Source organism: Mesoplodon mirus (genome assembly GCF_964341445.2).
Source record: "Mesoplodon mirus genome assembly, chromosome: 4".
NCBI classification, from domain to species: domain Eukaryota; kingdom Metazoa; phylum Chordata; class Mammalia; order Artiodactyla; family Ziphiidae; genus Mesoplodon; species Mesoplodon mirus.
Genome location: NC_138979.1, coordinates 163,270,695 through 163,282,716, shown reverse-complemented (window position 1 = coordinate 163,282,716; position 12,022 = coordinate 163,270,695). Strand labels below are relative to the sequence as shown.

General features: G+C 46.4%; 1 protein-coding gene across 1 annotated transcript; it reads right to left on the bottom strand.

Annotated features, from left to right (window-relative positions):
* Positions 1-4,082: 4,082 nt before the first annotated feature.
* On the bottom strand, positions 4,083-11,976 carry AHSA1 (activator of HSP90 ATPase activity 1). Its single transcript, XM_082618158.1, has 9 exons — positions 11,746-11,976; positions 10,188-10,378; positions 8,408-8,490; positions 7,889-8,006; positions 6,661-6,749; positions 5,693-5,821; positions 5,131-5,232; positions 4,594-4,645; positions 4,083-4,476 (listed from the first exon to the last, which is right to left on the bottom strand). The coding sequence occupies exons 1-9, from the start codon at positions 11,823-11,825 to the stop codon at positions 4,304-4,306; spliced, it is 1,017 nt and encodes a 338-aa protein (XP_082474284.1). The 5' UTR covers positions 11,826-11,976; the 3' UTR covers positions 4,083-4,303.
* Positions 11,977-12,022: the final 46 nt, after the last annotated feature.

Below are 12,022 nucleotides of genomic sequence, written 5' to 3'. Positions count from 1 at the left end.
ATAAAAGCCTCCAAAAGTAGGGAACTTCAGTCCTAGCCCCTAGGCAGCTGCCGTGAAACTCTCTGGGAACCTCAGCAATAAAGCACTTTATTTTCAAATTCTGTCTGATGAAGAATTTGGAGCCCCAGCAGAGCAGAGGGGTGTAGGGAGCCCTTGCTTACTGTCCAAGCCAAGCTCCCCTGGACTGCGTTTGTGATTACCTAACCCTGCTGGGCAGGCAGAGCTCCAGGGTGCAGATTTTAGTTTAGACTAAACATCAGTTAGGTTATCTTTACTCAAACTCGTAAAGCGTTACCTGGGAGGCAGGGAAGAGCTAGCAGGACCTTAGGGGCACATTCACTCCAAGTCCTTTGGTCAGATAGATCAATTGCATTTACACCAGAGGAAGTGACCCCACTTCCCCAAGCAACTTGCTGCAAGGGGATCCGATGCAGAGTTGTCCCAAGAACTACACCTATGAGAGAGCCCTATCTTAGTTGGTACCCTTACCACACACTCCACTGTCACTTCTGGCATTTGGGGGAGTCACATCAGGAAGCAGAATGAGACAAGGTGTGTTGAGAGCCACTACCTGGAGAAACTCAGAGAGCCAGATATTTCCAATTACATCACACCTAGAGGGAGGTTTATTAGTCTGGTCCAGGATCACCGTGTAACAGCACTCTGGTGCAATTAGAATATTACAGGGTCAGAGAGGCCAGGATCTCGGGTCACTAGGTGGGAGCCAAGTTCCCTTCCCTGTCTCTTGTCTGGGGAATTCGATACGATTAGCACAGGAATGTTTTAATTATGTTTTAGCTGAAACTTTAAAAAAATAAATAACAAGATAGAGATATCCCAGAGTCTGTTTTCACAGGAAATGGCTAATTCCCCTCCTTTCTAATATAATTTACCTTGACACTTAAACACACTGTCTAAATTTAATCTATACCTAATGCTTTGTCTGTTACCCAAACTGAACTTAACCAGCCCCATTTTTAATCCAAGTGACATGCTAAATTGCTACCATGTCAGGCCACAGGTGAGAGAAACTAAAGAAAAGGGGGCTGGAAAGGAGCCTTGAAGGGGCTGGGGCGTTGATCAACTATAAAATGGTGTTTATTCAAACTGTACAAAGGAGAAAGAGATGCTGTGCAGGTGGTTGCCGGCTTAGGGAACACCTGTGTGTGAGCAGAAAGAGTCACAGATGGGTCATTGACCCTGTTAAAGGGAGGATTTCAGGAGCCGCTGGTATCAGAGCCAGGAGAGGACCATGAAATCAGAGAGGACCCTCCCCCGCTCTGGTCCAGTGTAGGCCGTCCTGGCTCACCTGGCTATTCTTCCCATCCCAGACACCAGGAGCCATCCGTGGCTACGCATCCAGCACGAACACCACAGCTGTTTCTAACTTAGCTGCCCCGGCCACCTGGATGTTTGTTTTTGCCCCATTTTTCCTCCTCTGGGTTACCTCGTAAAAGGTTCTAGGCTAGGCAAGACTGGTCACATTGAGAGCTTCCCTGGTGGCCCAGTGGTTAAGAATCCGCCTGCCAATGCAGGGGACACGGGTTCAAGCCCTGGTCCGGGAAGATCCCACATGCCGTGGAGCAGCTAAGCCCGTGTGCCACAACTACTGAGCCTGCACTCTAGAGCCCATGAGCCACAACTACTGAGCCCGTGTGCCACAACTACTGAAGCCCGCTCACCTGGAGCCTGTGCTCTGCAACAAGCCACCACAATGAGAAGCCCACGCACCGCAATGAAGAGTAGTCGCTACTTGTCGCAACTAGAGAAAACCGGCACACAGCAACGAAGACCCAAAAAAAAAAAAAGACTGGTCACATTGAATTCTTACTAGGGTTTAAAACAAACCAACAGTACAAACCTGCCAGATCCTGCTGGCCTCCCTCGTCTCGTGGAAGACAGGATGTTTCAGATCCTTTGTCTCATTGCTCACAAAAAGGACCCAGATGTGCTTCTTTGGCTCCTCTGCTACAATTAGATTTTCTTAACATGTTGAAGTGCTTCTCAAAATCCACCCCTGGGATATTAAAATGTAAGCTCACAGGCCACACCCCACACCCACTAAGAGTATCTAGGGGTGGAGTCCACTTTCCTGCATTTGACAGGCTCCCCTCAGGTGGTTCTTAGTTGAGGAGAACCCTTGGCCTAGGATTTGCAATTTGGCCAATTAACTAGATTTTCAAAAGATCAGTTCCTCCTCAAGGGAAAATGTGCGGGCTTGGGAGCCCAGGAGTCAACAGGTAACGTGCCACCAGGGGCCAGAGCTTCTACATCTATCTCTAATGCTCTTATAGGTACCTATTATACTACCCCTTTTACAGATGAGGAAATTTGCCCAATTTGTTAGGAAGTGACACATTTACAATTCAAACCCAAGTCCAAAGTTCTGTTTTTAGCTCTGTCATTCTGCTTTTTAGGCTCCGATGGCTAACCAAAATGTTATCAGTGAAATGGAAGTGGTGAAAATTGGAACAGCCATCAGTACTGGGGGATATGAATGTTACCGAGCTGTCATATAACAGGAACTTTGCCTGGTGCTTTGGTTATTACTAAGACACTTGTAAACTTCACTTCAGATTTTTCCTAGGTATTCTGGAATTGGTAACTCTCCCGCCAGGTGTGAAAGGGGTCCTTTTTCGTCACTGGTCTCTGTTAGAAGGGGTCCTTGATTTGCTGTTTGTTTTTGTTGATTTTGGCCATGCCGTGCAGCACGTGGGATCTTAGTTCCCTGACCAGGGATAGAACCCGTGCCCCCTGCATTGGGAGCACGGAGTCTTAACCACTGGACTGCCAGGGAAGTCCCAAGGGGTCCTTGATTTGATTCAAGCTAGAGCACAGGTACTTTATCAAAAAGTATCTGTTCGAACCCCCAGGAAGCAGATATAATGCCGAACTAGGTGCAAATTAGTTCAGCCCAGCACTTGTCGATTAATTCAGGCCAAAGGGGGATATTGGGGATCTAAATTATCCAGATCAGTACTGATTTCCTACTTTAATTGCATTTTGGCCAAGTCACGTTGGTTGGATTAGCCTGCAGACCTCACTGCCACCTAATAAAACAGGCAAGGACAGATGAAGGAAATAGCTGTAACTGCAGGAGGTAGTGTCTGGATTAGAAGGTGCTGACTCACACTGAGGTCACCAGGGCGGGGCTTGTCGAGGAAAATGACCCTCCCTGTGAAGGTACAGTTTACCTCTTCCTGCAACGTGGCAATCTGGACCCCACTGGAACCCCTTCGTCAGTGCTCAGTAAACTTGCTTAATGGAACCAGGTATTTACAAATACTCTATATTCGTTTCTTCCTCTTTCTGGGAGTAACAACAGACCTGGAATTTCCGATTCCAGGAAGGATGCCTAACATGCTAGAAATGCAGCTGCTTCTTTTCAGGGATGAACGCAACAAGGCAGTAGACAGTGGTTTGGACTTGAGCACTGGCTCTGCCGTTATGGTCCTTGTTCCAAATTCCAACTCTGCTAAATTATCTGTTGTAGGGTCTGGGATATGCGTTAAGAAATCCAAGGACTAGGTTCTTGTAAAGCAGAAATGATGGTAGTATTTGTTTCATAGGGGCTAAATTATGGGCGCTAAATAAGCTACTGTAAGGGAACTGCTTAGTACAGTGCCTGGTACACAGTAACCACTCAATAAACAGAAGCTCAGTGAACAGAAACCCAAAGCCCACAGTTCCCCTTGGTCACAGGGTGGGGAATCTCTTTCCACACCTCAAACCAGCACCTGGTTGATCACCTCTTCTTGGAAGAGAATAAGAGGCCATGGAGAGTGGGAAGCCCAGGATGCCACCTGGACCAGCGATAAAGTTTCTTGGTACCGTTCACCCCAGAGAAACTCCACCCCACGTTTCCCTCAGTGAGGGGAAGAGACCCTTTTTGCCAGTCTGCAGTATGAAAGGACATGAGCTCAGGAATGCTTGCTGGTGAGAAGTAGGCTCTTTTCAGGCCTCTTAATTACGTACATTTACGCAGAATGGAGATAAAACCCCTCGGTTGTTTTTTTTTTGTTCAAAACCTTCAAGGGAACTCAATACCAGCCACCCCGTCAACACAGGTTCCAGACATGCACGATTTTTAAATTACGTTTATTTAGCGTATGTACACGTAAAAGAGAAATCACCCTCTGTTCCCACCCAGCAGAAAACATGCACAAACCCAAGGTATACATGAAGGGAAGGGGCCCCGGCCCCAAGTTAGTGGTTGGGATGGTGCAATCCTGTAAGTCACAAGCCCCAGTCAGGAGAGGGCTGGACTGAAGTGTTCGGCAGGCTGTACCCTCTGCTGCTGGTCCTAAAATAAGCGTGCGCCGTAGCCAAAGGTCTGTTTGATGCCCTCAAAGTAGTACCGCTGCCAGCCCTGCCGTGTCCTCTCCTCCTCAGGGGCAGGGACGCCTCGGCCTTCCATACACAGCTCAGTCTCTCCATTCTTGTCAATGAAGGTCAAGGTGATGGTGGCAAAGTGCCCTGGGGAAAGGCAAAGGGGAAGGAGGTTTCAGATCCAGGGTTTCCATGTGGGTCTGAGGCTAAGGGGAAAAGAACAAGTTCTGGGGGCAATGGCAATAAATACATATGCTTACTTACCTTCTGGCCAAGATTTAAACCTCCACTTCATCACAATATGTTTCTCAGGGATCTAAAATAATCAAAGAGGTCAGCCTATACTATAGACTGCAACGTACCCAATCCTAGCAAGCATCACCCATCTGCCTTTCATATGGGCCCATCATCTGCAGCTGTACTACTGATGAGGACAAAGTGGACCAGAGTTGGTAGCTCCTGCACTGACATCAGCCACAGCCTCTCCTCTTACTCCTAAGTTGGGTCCAGTCACCTGTGCCCACGTGAAATTTCAGTGCTGCAAACGGAAAGCCGTAAGCCACAAATGCATCTAACCTCTCCTCCATGTTTGATTTTTCCAGGAAGAAGCAATTTTACCCCACTAAAGAAAAATTTATATGAAAGCAAGAGAACTCAATTGTAGCATTCTTTTGAAAAACAAAATGCGGTTTTACTAACCAAAGAGATTACAGCCTTAAATTTTATCTACAGAGCTGAAAAAGGGGGAAATGTTATTCTTCTGACCAGACAAAAGCTATATCCTGGCAAGCACGTACTCACCAGATCAGTGAATTCTCCAGAGACATTGCCATCTACCAGGTGAAACTTGCCACCTTTGTCTGCTTCTAACATTGCAGGAGCATGGGTAAAGGCCTGAACAAGCTGCAGAGAAAAAGGAGGTAAGAAGATGCGTGGCTCTCAGTGGGACCCAGGAGAAATGCCAGCTGACACCTGCATGCCTCAGCTCTCACTTCCAAAGATACTACTCTGCCCAAGAACCAGGTTTAGGCTCTTTTCTGTTCCACTAGAGACCAGGCTTCGACTCAAGTAACCCTTTCTGAACCTAGGATGCCATTATTTCAAATCCATTTATTTTTCTAACGAGAATGATTCCAGTGGTTCCCACTTACGTGACCCAAAACTAGCATAAAAGAGAAAAAAGAAGACGAATCCACTTTGATGAGTGGGTTGAACAAAAGCGTTTTCCCTTTGCCTCTGAGTGTACAAGGAAAGCTTCATGGTTCCACTCAGCACTTCCTCCGCACAATGCGGGGATGTGCCCACAACTCCAGTCACTCGGGACGGCAGATGCCAGGAGCTAGAAGGATAAGACTATACTTACCTCCTGGGTGGTAAAAACTCTATAGAGCTCCTCTGGTGATGTCAGGAAGGTTTCTCTAAGGGTGATCTTACAAGTGGGGATTTTGACACCAACAGGTCTTGCCTGGGTTTTTGAAGGAGCAGACTTAGCCTGTGGAAGTGGCAGTGAAATTGTCAGTTTAGAGTAATGGTGAAACCATTACAATGAATGCTATTCATTCTCACAGACTTTTTCACCTCCAAGGCTAATTATTCCGGGGAGTTAGAGGAAATTTATGTGCACGAGCATTTCAGGCAGAAGGGGAACTTTCCCAGAAAATCCTCAATGCCACTCTAGGTGAAAGAAGAGTGACACTCATTTAAAAGCCCACTGCTGAAGGGCGCACCAAATCATAAGGTATTTCTGAAGAGCCCCACGTGATTCTCAAGCAGAATTTCTATGCTTAAATAGCTGGAAGCAGCACCCCCAGAATATCCTTCAGTGTGCTGACAAAAGGGCAACAGGGCTGAAAACCAAGTGCCGAACCCAAACCACGCAAGTTCCATCTCCAGAAAAAATATTTGCTCACCCTGCAAATGGAGTGAAATCGATCAGTTTCCTGTTAGGTGAAGTTAGTGATCTAAGTAACCCCTGATACCTTGATGACACCTTTAGTATCAAAGTATGAAATGTAGACATAATACTTAAGATGCATAGAGGTGAAGACCACCCTGCATTCATAACCTCCTCACGGGTTAAACACAACAGTCGGACTCTGAAGTCCCTGATGGCTTCCATTTGCTCTAAGGGGTCTGTTATAAATGAATGAACACCAGGTTAAAGATGGGGAGACAGACAACTACACTCTGTGGACTCTCTACAAAGCACCAGCTCTGGCTCAGAGGTTAGGGTGGGAGAGAAAGAGCTGAGATAGAGACTTATGAAGGAGGCAGTGCCTTAACTCCCTTTCCAGATGGCCTCCCGCCCCAGCACCTGGGGACACCGGTTACCTTGTGCTCCTCAGTTTTCAGTGCTGGCTGCCCGGCTGGGTCTACTGACTCTCCATTCATTGTAGGCAAGATCATACCCTGCGTGAACTCTGAAAAGATAAAATCCCAGCTCTTGGAAGTTATTTCTTAGTAGCTGAGACTCAGGGTTTCATTGTAGTTTGACAAACATGGCCATCTTAACTCAGATGGAGGTCACGACAAGGGAGGGAAGAGTAATCCACTTTAGCGTCTTTAACTTTGATCTATGCCAGACAGGTATCTGAGTGTATGCTACAGAACACAGTATGTTCACTGGCATTATTTTAAACCCCTGACTCAATTAGAAGCATCACGACTTGTTAACTGTATGTGAGGTCTACTGTGGATGGCAGCCAATGAATGCAGTGGCAGTTCCAAAGACTTCAAGAGTGTGCCAAGATACCCACAGCTGCATATTTAGTCCCCTTTCTCTACTCTGCCTTACCTCTGTAGGACAGCCACAACTAGTTATGCCATCAGAGCACTGGTTCCCACCAACAAAGGTTTCCACCTCTATACTGGTTCCCTCTGATGATCATCATATGTACTCTGACGCCATATGTACTCTGATCATATGTACTCTGATCACTCTGGTGATCAGAACACACCAGCAGAACTAGAATTCTAGGGGACAGCTGAGCTGACTACTATTCAAATAACCCTCTAAATGTCCCTGGAGAATGCGCATCAAAAATAGTGCAGGACTATGCTCACGTGGTGCGTCTGGGGCTGCCAAGTCTTTAGATCAGCAAGTCTAACAGAAATACAATCTCAACCTCAAATGTAAATTAAATTTTCTAGTAGCCACACTAAAGCGTTACAACAAACAGGTGAAATTAATTTTAACAATACTCTTAACCTAATATATCCTAACTACCATTTCAATATGTTATCAGTATCAAAAAATTATTGAGACATTTTACTTTTTTTTAAAATACTAAGTCTTCAGAATCCATTGCGTTTTTTGTACTCACAGCACATCTCAATTTGGACTAGCCACATTCAAGTGCTCAACAGCCAACAAATCAGACAACATATCTCTAGATCTTTCCCTTACTTAAAGCTTACAGACTGATTTTAAGATGAAATAAGCCTCCTCCCCCCCAAATTTTTATCCATTTGCCAAAGAAAGACCTGTCAATCCCCTTAATTAGCATCTGACGGGTGGAAAGCTATCTTCTCAAGGCACTCGTAACGACTCAAGGGATACCTGTTTTGAGGGTGCTGATGTAAAGTCCCATTGCTTCTCTCAGAAGTTTCACCCCTTCTTCCTTCATTAAGGCCACGAGATTTGTGTCAGGCTCATCCTTGGCAAGGCTCACACTAATCTGAGTGAAAGATCAGAAGTAGGTGGTAAATAACTTGAGAGGAACCCACATTGTGGAATGTCGGTGCTGAGCAATCAGATAACTGCTAACATTTCCAAAGGAAATGAGGGTTGAGGTTTTTGTACAATCCCCATGAGTGTTCCTTCTCGAGGTCTCTCTGCCAAGACAAAGGTGGCTAATGTTAGAACCCACACTACTCACTAAAGCAAAGTAATTAAATAAGCACAAGTTGTTCTGGGAGCTCCTGATGGCACCAAAGACCTAGAAAATCATCTGCAGACTGGGGTTCTGAATGCTGGGGCCAAGCCTGGCCTGTAATCTTGAATGACAGGTCATTTTTCTCATCTGAGAATAAGAGGATGTGGAAGACTCAGACAGATGAGGAAATAGAAAGCACAAACCTCCACTTCATCCACGCTATTTTCGTCAGACAAATTGGGGATCTCCACATGGCCCTTGTACTGCACCCCAGACTTAGAGGTACCTGTCAAAAGTAATGCAATGTTATCAGTCTCCTTCTCGCCCCTCCTCCTCTTCTGCTCTGGAGTGCTAACTACTATTCTGCTTACACTTCTTTTGGACAACTGAACTGACCTCCTTTATTCTGAGAGAATGCCATGCCAGGTGCAGCCACTGCCCCCCACCCTGAAATGCCTTTCCCCATCAGATTCCTTGAGGCTGTGCTATTACAGTGTGGGACCGAGAACTACGTGAATTTGGCACCAGCACGAACTCTGCTAAGGAGGACTTGGTTGATAGTCAATACAGACAGCTCTGCTAGAACGCTTGTCTTGAAAATACAATTTTGTTCCAATACTATTGATATATTAAGGGACGATTTGATCATAACATGAATTTCATGTTTGCTTACATGTGATTTCATCCTTGAGAAACACTAGGTGAACCCAAAGAAACCCAAACCCGGCTGAATGGAGCTGTACAGGAATACACGAAATACACAGCTCAAACGCCTGTCTGCCGGTGGCTTCAGTTCACCGTGTGTGTTAGGAGCCGCGCCATCCCTTAGTGGTGTTATAATGCTCCTTCTGATTTCAGGTGACGCCCCTTCCACCACCTCACAATAACCCACCTGCCGCAAGGCTTCCGACGCCCACTTTCACAAGCAAACTTCAGGTCTTTGTCAAGGTAAAGCATCATATTTATCATGTTATTTATGTACTTCTTATGATTTAACAGTTAACACAGTGTAAACTGTGCCATCAATTTTTACATTCCTAAATTTAAAAAAAATCACTGATAAAACTTTTGAGTATAGTGTCACGTCCCTAACCCCATCTTCCCTACAAGCCCTGTGGTTTTTGTTGCGAGATTCTGCATAGTGTGGTGATTTTTAGAAACACATGTGTCACGTTATAGCAGAACTAACTGTATTTCAAAGTTAACTCACAAAACACTTATTTATCTTTACTTCTCTAGGCCTCAGTTTCTCAATCTATAAAAAGGAGACTGGGCAAGATGATACCTAAGGTTCCTTCCAGACTGCTGTGCTTTAGTAGTTTGAAAAACAAAAAAACAGACGATAAATACATTTCCCCTCTTTATTAACATTCACTTGAGAAATGTTTATTGAAACAAAAATTTATTTCATGCTTTGCCCCATACATGTACCCTTTTAACTTTACTGTCTTTTAAAATTCAGCCTCCCAACAGTCAGGACCAACTAACATGGGCCCAATTCTATGTTAATATCTTCACAAAAGGGACATTAAGCTAGAGAATAAAACTGACCCAAGTTATAATCACATGCAAGCTTCATTACCACAGCACTCTGAACTGTTAGGGTCACACTGGAGAGAGTTAAAAAAAAGAAAGAAAACCAAAAAACTCCCCCTCCCCACTTTAAAATCATCCAAGAGGCAGAAATAGCTAGTCTGAGAAATGTCACATCATATGTCCCAACACAGACCAGGTCCAAAGATTCAGCAGCCCAGCTGCTTCATCAGTGGGGACCTGTGAGACCCAGAGAGAGGAAACCCATTTATAGTGTCCCACAGTGGCAGAAGAACTTCAGCATCCAATACTCTTTTCAATAGGACTCCAAAACAGCACTATCTCCCTTGAAAAAAGTTCATAACCTCTCAAAAACTGTCCTCCCCGGCTCCTGAACAGGTCAATCAAAATGCGGTTAACCTCTGTCCTAAAAGCCAAGCATAGACTTACCTGTCCAGTTTAGTTTGATGCTCCACTCATAAAAGAAGATAAGTTTGCCTTTGCGATTGTTAATAGATGCCTCTCCGTCAAGCTTATTCACTTCAGTCACCTCGCACTTGCCTTCCTCATTTTGCACACGTACTGCCAGGAACAGTGTTTTCAGCTTATCTGTGGACCAATTTGAAGCATCTCTCTCTGTCCTGCAAAACAGAAACAAAGCTATGGACCAGCAGCCAAATGAAGGATACAACTGCTTGCTCTATGCAAGAGCATCCAAGGCTAAAGGAGGCTGGAAAAGAACACAAGACCCTCAGCCCCACTCCAGTATGTCCACAAACGTGTTACCCCTTATTGACAGTATGGGACTCCTAAACGGAAGACCAGGAGTCCCATACTGTCAATAAGGACAGTTGTTGTAATAGAATGGTTTCAAACTAAATGGAAAATTCTGCTTTCCTTTCTCAGCATGATGGTGCTGGGGTCAGCATTAGACACTTTAACGTGGCGCCCCCGTCTGACCAAGTGGAAAACTGTGCACATCTTGCTGAAGTCAGGAGCACACAACGGGGCCACAGAATGCAGTATTGAGCTAAAAGGTCCAGTAACGAATAAACCAATAATCTTGATCTCATTAGCACAGTGTTTTGACCTGTCAAATTCAGGCTATGCTATAAAGGCTCTACACATTCTATGCCCTCTAAATGGCCATGAAAACAATGTAAGTCCAGCACTTCAAAACAAACAAAAATTAAGTCAAACACTCTGTGTTAAGAGGAAAGGAGGCAGGCTGAGATATAGAGAAGAAAAACTATCTACCTCCCCACTTTCTAACTAGTAGAGAAAACAACAGTAAAAAGAGCTGCAACAAAGTAAAAAGACAGTAAAGACAGTATGAACAAAGTTCACCGGACTCAAAAAGATAAGACATTACTTGTAGAGGATTTCATGAAGGAGAGCAGGCTTTTCAGAGTGGTTGGGTTATAAACCATGATTGCCCGGCAACCAAGCGCAGTCCCTGGAGCTACAATACAACTAACTTAATAGTTCCGGGTGAGAGGCCACGGCGCCTTCAGCACCACTGAGCTCTGGGCACCGGCAGAACATGTTCTAAACCTCAGCCTTCTAGAGCGAGGCAGCAGTGCCCTATGGCTGACTTTTAATTCCACCCGTAAGCCGGAATAGAGGAGTTCCAACCCTCCCGAGACGAACACTGCAGTCTCCCAACACAATCCACGGCGGTTTGGGTCTCACTGACTCCTGCGGCCACGAGTGGGAATCATCTCCCCGCTCAGGCTGAATGCAGCAGCCAAGGGGTTCTGTTCTCATATCTGAACCCCCTCGTCTGGGGCGCAGCCCTCCATGTCGTCCCGCCGCCTCCCCCGCCAATGAAACGGAGACCGGAGGGTGGAGGGACCTGGGACTACGGACCCCTGCAACAGGAAGGACCCACGCCCATCTCCGGGCAGGAAGGGCTGCCTTGGCCCCAGCTTTGTCCCGGCCGAGGTTCCAGGGACCCTGCAGCCCTGGCGGCCGGAGCGCTCCCGCGGCCTGGCCCGCTGGCCCTCACCAATGCCAGTTGTTGACGTTGGTGGCGTCCGCCCGCTCCTCCACGATCCAGCGTGGGTCGCCCTCACCCCACTTGGCCATCGGCTCTCCGGTAGCGCCGCCACCAGCTCCCGAGCAGCCACAGCCACAGCCTCAGGACCGCGCGGACCGAGCCGCCCGGCAGCGCCTGGAAACTACTAGAAACGGCCGCAGAACCTCCTGGCTTGCTTTTCCCTCCACCTCCCCGCCCCCGCCCCCTCCCCGCCTTAACTTCCGGCTCCTCCTCCCTCCCACCAGGT

Coding starts and splice junctions, on each gene's coding strand:
- AHSA1 (XM_082618158.1), bottom strand. CDS start 11,825: ATGGCCAAGTGGGGTGAGGGCGACCCACGCTGGATCGTGGAGGAGCGG. Junction 8,491..10,187: donor CATCAAACTAAACTGGACAG/GTAAGTCTATGC, acceptor TACTTTTGACAG/GTACCTCTAAGTCTGGGGTG. Junction 4,477..4,593: donor GTTTAAATCTTGGCCAGAAG/GTAAGTAAGCAT, acceptor GCCTTTCCCCAG/GGCACTTTGCCACCATCACC.